Source organism: Vipera berus, assembly GCF_964194415.1.
Source record: "Vipera berus genome assembly, chromosome: 3".
Classification (NCBI taxonomy): domain Eukaryota; kingdom Metazoa; phylum Chordata; class Lepidosauria; order Squamata; family Viperidae; genus Vipera; species Vipera berus.
In genome coordinates this window covers 33,957,173-33,965,542 of record NC_138204.1, presented here as the reverse complement: position 1 = coordinate 33,965,542, position 8,370 = coordinate 33,957,173, and the positions used below count along the sequence as shown (strand labels likewise).

General features: G+C 35.9%; 1 protein-coding gene across 2 annotated transcripts in view; it reads left to right on the top strand.

Moving 5' to 3' along the window:
- Nucleotides 1-4,591, top strand: part of LOC308666033 (rho GTPase-activating protein 39-like) — a 73,736-nt gene extending 69,145 nt beyond the window's left edge. For both annotated transcript variants that reach the window (XM_081324493.1, XM_081324494.1), the window contains 2 exons: nucleotides 432-601; nucleotides 885-4,591. In XM_081324493.1, coding sequence (XP_081180619.1) covers nucleotides 432-601; nucleotides 885-1,079 — 365 coding nt within the window. In that variant the 3' untranslated portion in view covers nucleotides 1,080-4,591. The remainder of the gene's footprint in view (nucleotides 1-431; nucleotides 602-884) is intronic.
- The last annotated feature ends 3,779 nt before the right edge of the window (nucleotides 4,592-8,370 follow it).

The following is an 8,370-nucleotide window of genomic DNA, read 5'->3' as shown; positions in this document are numbered from 1 at the left end:
TTTCAGTTTCTACAAAACTTTTGGTAATTGCTTCTGAAGAGAACATTTGCTACCCTAAGCCTTTCTGTTCATGATTTATGTCCTGTGATTGTCAAAAGCCTGAACCAGTGGAACTCAATATATGGTGCTGTTTTTCATTTTAGAAAGGATAGAGTCAGTTGTTTTATTTATCTAGAAAGAGGAGGAAGGTGTATTGTGATTACTCAGAGATCCACTTTGGAACAGTAAGCACCACATATTATTTATACATTTATGTACTTACATTATTGCTAACACATCAAAGCAGTTTATATTAAATCACAAAAATTACCACATTAGCAATTCTAAGATAGTATAAGCATGGTACACAAACACAGATATATAAAGTTGGTAAAACAGACAGCATGCTATAATTGTTGTAAATATCTCTGGGTTGTTTCTTGTCCTTGAAGCTTCTTTGTTAAAGCTGTGGTACCGGGAACTAGAAGAGCCTGTCATCCCACAACAATTCTACAAGGAATGTGTCAGCAACTATGAGAATCCTGATGCTGCAGTGGCTGTAGTTGAACTTCTGCCAGAGCTCAATAAATTGGTCTTATGTTACCTCATCCACTTTTTACAGGTACATAGATATAGAATGTCTTAGCAGGAGTCATTCTAAAAAAGCAGAATCTATATGTTTGTTCTAGTTGGGGATGCATCATTTCACATTGCATTTGCAGACTTTATGAAACACCAATCTAAATTTCTTCTATCGTCAGCCTTCAGTGCAAGGCTGTGTACAATGATTCCATTGTCTCTCTGAACATTTTCCTTTGAGGAGCTAGAGAAGCTAAGTCACCTTGCCTGTGACCAAACCTTTTATTTTTCCTCTTTATTTGAGCTGTGTTTTATTTATTTTGCAGATTTTTGCCCAGCCAATCAATGTAGGCAAAACCAAGATGGATGTAAACAACTTGGCTATGGTGATGGCTCCAAATTGTCTACGATGCCAGTCTGATGACCCCAGAATCATCTTTGAAAATACCCGCAAAGAGATGTCTTTCCTGCGCATGCTGATTGTGCACCTGGACACCAGTTTCATCAAAGGAGTTATGTGAAGGATTGGTTTCTGGCAAGACAGTGCGAAAAGAGCAATTATTTGGTTCCAGCATTTCCTTTTTGGAGCCTCACATTGTTTCCTCTAGAGTTTCCATGATCCTACAGTGTTTTGTGATGTTTTTATTTACTTATGCTGATAGTAAATTTGATGAATCTTCAACAATCCCCAAATGATTCAAATCAGAGACCATACTAGAAAGAGTTTTGAGGCACCAGAGAACAAAATGTTAGATCATGCTCTGGGCCAGTCCTAAGACCTACAGTAGTTGTTTCCAGCAGCTCTGTGTATGCAAAGCCCAAATGTTGTATTGCTTGCACTTCACTGAGGAATCTTAGTGAAATTAAAAGTGGAATTGTCTGTTGGAAGCAAACTGTTTGCCGATACTAGGATTTACTTCTGTCGCCTGAAGATCCAATACTTCACTAGCCATGTCTCACTTCAGGTAAGATTGTTACTTCAGGCTGCTAAAGTACATATTCTGCTTGGTTCTGCCATTCAGATCGCTGACTGCTTTCTTCACAACAGCTTCTCTAGTATGTTTTCTGCTTTTCAAGGACAATTCTCTTACCAAAAAGAAGTTTTGAAGCAGCAGATAAGTTGTAGCTTGTGAGACAGGATGACTCTTGCTATGCCTGAGGATATCCTACTACTGAAGTTCCAAGCATCAATATTGTCCAAAAATGAAATTTTGAATTGAATATTGGTACATAAGAAAACAGCAAGAAAGTGAAACTGTATATTTCCCTTGTTTTGTCAACAGTAAGTCAGTAAATCGTAAGTCACTTTTAGCTTGTTTACTCCTATATTGTTTGGATTAGATGATTCAAACTCAAGAAATCCTTGAATTTCTTTAATTCAAAATCACTGCAATCTAAGTAACTTGTGGTTGGGATTTCTCTAGAATGGAGATTTATCCAGTAGGATAAATTGCAGTGATTATGGCCTCTTCAACATAAATTAAAATCAGGTACTGAGGTGCTATAAAGCCTTTTAGAGGAAACATGAATAACTACTTAAAGGTTCCTGCCAATGTCAAGATTTTGTGTTCTACTTCCCATTCAGCCTAATTTAAGCAGACAGCTAGAAGCATCAAAACATTGGATTAAAGGAAGCTGTAAGGTGGAGAGATTTAAGTGAATAAAAAGTGCAGGATTGGAGAAAATTAACTGTTCTTCCCTTTATCATTTTCTAAATATCGTCAGTGTGCTCTTAGATGCAGAATGAAAGAGGGAAAGCCAAATTATATCTGCTTTGTTTTCTCCCTGACCAGTAGCAATTTCAGAAATATAATTTGAGTTGAGACTACAGTACATAGAGGAAAATATATGTTTCCCAGTTCTCCAGTCAAAATCAAATCCCTACTACCTCCCACAACTGCATATTAAATAAAAAAATGGAGAGCTCCAAATACAAATTTCTGCATTATAACTATTAAATGGTATAACGCTGTCTTACTCTGGATTTCATTCTATTCTTGCCTAAACATCTCAGAAAGACTGCTGTTCTCTTTGTTCTTTCCATTCCTGGAACACATGCTGAATAGGAGGAGGACTGATGCTTCAGTCCTGCTTCTTTGTTTGTTCTTATACTGCAAACACATCCCAGAATCCAAGGCTTTCAGTGTTCCTTTATGTTATTTTGGAAGTGAGTGTATTTCTTTCATCAATCTTCTGGACAGAATAACAGGCTTAAATTTTTTGGAAAGAAAGTGGGAATGGTCAGGGAAATAATATAATGGAAAAACAAAAATCAACTTTGTTAATTTTTACAAGGTGGTGCTAAGAGCAATTCCTGTGCCAGTAAGAATGGGATTTGTCCTAGACATATTAGTATTTCCAAATCACTGGTTAGTATGATCTAACTGGATAAAGAAATATATATTTTCCTTCTATTGCCATAAATTATGATACTTATTAGAAGGTTCTCACATATTAATGGAATTAACATTTACTGTTTCCTGTTTGAGTCAGTTCTGCTGTAAAATTAGATCCTTTAAGACAGAGGTGTCAAATTGCCGGCCCACGGGCCAGACGCTTCATCTAGAAGCCGCGCCCACCCCATTGCCGGCAATAGCAAAAAGGCTCCATTATGTTGTGCGACATCACATGACGTCACGAGTTTGACATGTCTGCTTTAAGATGATCTATGTTGTAATGCCAAAGTCTTTGTTCACTCTTTCATCTCATAGTGTTTTTTGAGATTTAGCTGTTTTTCAGGTGACAATTCAAGGTATCTGGAAAAATTAATTTCTAGATTCCAAATAAAGCCATCTTCTGAGAGAGTGTTATGAGTATATATACATCTATGCAGTAGTGCATGGATTATTCTAGGGTAAGGGGTATACTATTTGCGGACTCTTACAGAAAGAGTATTGCAGCGTTTGTCACTCCAGTTTCCTCCAAATAGGTAGATTTTATTTCCCATAATTATCTAAATAGTACAACTGTGGCTGAAACTTCTGAGAATTGAATTGTCACATTTCAGTTTTGGGGGGGGGAACTGGAGTAAGGCAATATGTCACATATCTATTTCAACTATGTTATCAGGCAGACATAAGTGATGCCCATGTATCTGTACATAATTGATAGTTTGAACCTAAACCCAAAATCCAGGCATTGATTATGATATATTTTCTTATCTTACTGAAAGTTTCATTTGATATAGTCGATTAGCCTGAGATTTCTGAGGAGTTAAGTGCTATTCAGATAGGCTTCTCTACCAAAATTTGGCCAGTACTCTTGATACAATTTGAAATGAGGTCTTAATTCTAAGTAATAAGGATTAGAATCCTATTCATTTGTATTTGGAGAAAGCCCCATTTAAACTCAGTGGAATTGACTTCTGAGTAAACATGCTAGTGATATTGGGTTGTATCTAACATAATCCTTTCACCACTGTACACTACTGACAGATCAAATTCAGAATTATTTTTGCAGCTTCTGGGTATCCTCCAGATCTGTTTCATAGGACAAGGAGAGAAATAGAAGTGATTGCTGTTGGAGGAGAAATACATTCACACATAACAGATGTAGTCCATCATAATTTTCATATTTATCAGAGTTGCCAAAACAAGAGTTTCTTGAGTTTATTTCTATGACTATGTAGGAGACTCTGGATTTCCTTAGACTGGTTCTGTTTGTGCTGTACGTTTTCTATACTGCATCTTTGTACAATGGGAAATATTAACCAATATGCAAGGTGTCATATACCTACCCTACTTTTTTAAATTTTGTATTTATTGTTTTAAGGTGTTCTCTGATGCACACAATTCCAGGTTTAAACACTGCTGACAACTAAAATATTATGAGTAATTGTTACAATCCTTTCCCCCCAGCACTACACTATAATCCAAACATAAACTGACTATTCTATAATAATGCTTTGCTCCACCCCTTCTGGGCAGCAAAATAGGTTAAAAATTACACTGGATTTTCCCCAACATACTTGTAAATGTGAATCTGCAAAATATACTGTCTGTTGTTGTTAAATAATAAACATTTGGGTCATTACACCTGGTATTTTGAAAATGTGTTCATTTATTTGTAGCTTTAGATCCATTTTCCCCAAACGGGTAGCCTTTAAATATGTTGAACTATAACTCCTAGTATTCCCAATCTGCCTTGGCCATAATAGCTTTAAAATCTATACGTTATCATCCTATGCTTATGAAGGGCACAAAATCAGATAAAGTTAAGTTCATTGCGCTATGACTAAACCAGTATTCGTATTATTCTGGATTAGTATAATTTTACCTGTAAGGTTGAATCCAAGTGTATCAGATCAGTCATCTGAACATTTCACCATGATTATTAAAAGTACTTTCAGGTTTTTAGTCCTGTATTCATTTGTTTCTACTCATAATAGGAGCTCATTTGCTGCCATATGCAAAGTAACCCTTATAGAATAGAAATATATAGAAATGTTATTTTTTGCTTTCAGCTTCATGTTTATAGTAATTTTTACTTAAATATATGAATATATCACTGAAGCTGATCCAGTAGCTCATCTGTAGTCAACCAACAAGAATGTGATCCAAGTATAAATGACAAAATCTCTGGCAGTACATGGAGTGTTCGATTTACAACAGTTCATTTAGTGACCATTCGAAGTTAACCGTGGTATTGGAAAAAGTGACTTATGACCATTTTTCACACAACAGTTGCAGCATCCCCATGGTCACATGATCAAAATTCGCATGCTTGGCAACTGACTCATATGTATGATGGTTGTTGTGTCCTGAGGTATGTGATCACCTTTTGCCACCTTCTGACAATCTGAGACAGATTGAAATAACTACTAAATCCTATAGTGCCATCCTTTTTAAAAAGAAAAATCTCACTAGCCCTGAATTATATGTATATTTGGCATTTTTGACATACTGTTATAAATATGACATCCTTTAATACAGGTAGTATTCAACTTATAACCATTTATTTAATTACTGATTGAAGTTACAATGGTGCTGAAAAAATGTCTTACAACAGGTCCTTGCATTTACAATAGTCAAAGTGTCCCGTATTCACATTACTACAATCTAGATCAGGGGTGTCAAACTGCTGGCCCATGGGCTGATTTCATCATACCGAAACTGCGCCCACCCCATTGCTGGAAAAAGTCACGATATGTCACGACACGTCACTTGATGTGGCAAGTTTGACACCCGCGATGTAGATGGTTGGCAACCAGTTTGCATTTATGATGCTTGCAGGATTCTGGGGCCACATGATCACCATTTACAACCTTTCCAGCTGGCTTTAAGCAAGCAAAGTCAATGGGGAAGCCAACAGGGAAGGTCTCAAGTCGTTGTGTACTGTATTACTCAACCATTGTGGTAATTAGCTTAATAACCCCAGCAAAAAATTAAAATCAGGTGTGGTTACATGATGTCTCAGTTAACAATTGCACTGCTTAATAAATTTTCTGGTCCCATTTGTGGTTGTAAATTGAGGATTACTTATAACAAAGGATTTTTCTTCATTTCCCCTTAAAATTTGCTAATTTCTTTATGATATGCTGTGAAATGATAGATATTAAATGACTTGATGGCTGTATTCATGCAGCACAGTATGCCATGGTTTTGCTTAACTGTGGCTTATTAGAAAACATAATTGTCAAGTATATATGACAAGTGTATAGGAGAGCCAGTTTGATGTAGTGGTTAAGGTGCCAGGATAGAAATTGGAGACTTGAGTTCTAATCCTTCCTTAGGCACAAAACCAGTTGGGTGATGTTGGGTCACTTTCAGCACTAGGAAGGAGGCAGTGGAAAGCCACTTCTGAAAAGCCTTGCCAAAAAAGTGCAGGGGCTACAATAGTCTGTTTCCATTAGTAGGCTGTATAAAGCTCTCTGTACAATCTCCATTCACAATCACTTTGGCTGTTTGTTTGTTATATATTGTTTTTACCATATTTATAAAATTCTGTCCAAAGTCCATTATTTGTAAGACTTTGAAAAGAGAAATGGACATAATAAAACATAAATTAAATCTGTTAGACTCAGAAAAAGTGGCAGAACAGATAAAAAGAATGAAACAGATTTTTTTCAAAAATGCCAATAAGCCGGGAAGTTGGTTAGTTTATAAACTTAAAAAACAAAGAAAAAAAACGATACGTAACTTACTCGATGGGAAAGGTTATTTACAATATAAAAGTGAAGAAATAAAAAAAAATAGTCAAAGAATACTATAAGGAATTGTATGACAAGGAGGAAACTTCAAGAGAGAAAACTGTAAAATATCTGGAAGAAAGTAATCTTCCAAAGATTTCAGAGACATTTACCGTAAAATTATGTTAGATGAAGGGGTTACAATGATGGAAATATCAGAGGCCATAAAAAGACAAAAAAATGGAAAAACACCAAGTCCAGATGGGCTTCCGGCAGAGTTATATAAGAATTTACAAGAAATACTAAGCAAACCGTTGAAAGACGTTTGCAATGGACTTTTATTAGAAGCTAGACTTCCAACTACATGGATTGAAGCAAATATTACTTTAATACCAAAAGAAGATTCTGATCTGACCCAGATTAAGAACTATAGACCGATTTCATTGCTCAATGTGGATTATAAAATTTTTACTTCAATAATGACAGAGAGATTGAAAAAATACTTAGTCGAATTTATACATCCAGATCAAAACGGCTTTTTACCAAAGAGACAAATTAAAAATAATCTAAGAGTGATAATAGATGTATTAGAATATTATGAGCTACATCCAGGGAAACAAATGGCACTAATATTCTTAGATGCCCAAAAGGCATTTGATAATTTTTCATGGCAATTTATAGGCTGAATAATGGAAGTAATGTAACTGTGTATAAATTAGCTATTCAATACTACCTCTTAGTTATGATTTCAAATTCCATTATCTGAAAAACAATAGTGTTACAAATTTGCATGACATAGCAACTGGTAAGACTCCAAATTTAATTGACAAGATCATATGCTACCAGGTGTGGATGGAAAGTTATAATGGTGGTATCTAATCTTAATCACATAATGTAGCACAAACATTTATTGTGTTAAGCACATCAAATTAACTCAAGAGATGCATAACTTGAAGTCCCAAGGCCACGTGACATCCCTGAAAGATTTAAATGTGTCCATGCTTTTAGAAGGGAGGCAATTCCAAAAGTTGCAGATCAGAACATCGGCATCATCATATCCTTTAATACAGTATTTATAAAATACCCTAATCTATACAGACTATCTATACAGACTCTGGGCATTGTACAACAGCTTAGAATAAAATACAATTAAAATTATAACAACTCACTACGATAGTCACTCAAAGAGAATAATGAACCTACAGCTAACTGGGACAGTACTTTACTGTAAATTGCTTCCTTAAGGCAAGGACTATTGGCCCACCCATACTGGGGTAGTACATATTTCATAATGGAAATCATTCCTGAGAAGATCTGTTGCTTGGTCTGCCTCACAAACCTTCAAGGAGTCAGACATTCAACAGATTAATGGTCAGTCCTGTATTCTGAATGGTTTTAAAAGTAATGACTACAACTTTGAATTTGTCCTGGAAACCTGCTGGAATCAATTCAGCAACTCCAAAACTGGGGAGGGGTTAGCCCTATCAGCAATTACGACACTGCTTTCTGTACCAATTGGAGTTTCCAGGTCATCTCCAAAGGCACCCCCCCCACACACACACATAAATCATCTAATCACTTTATGATTGAGTAACCTGCCAGTACATCCTAATCAAGGTAGGTGGTAACTAATCAAAGCTGGACAGACAGTCCCCTGGCTACAACTTCCTTCTGTTTTAATATTA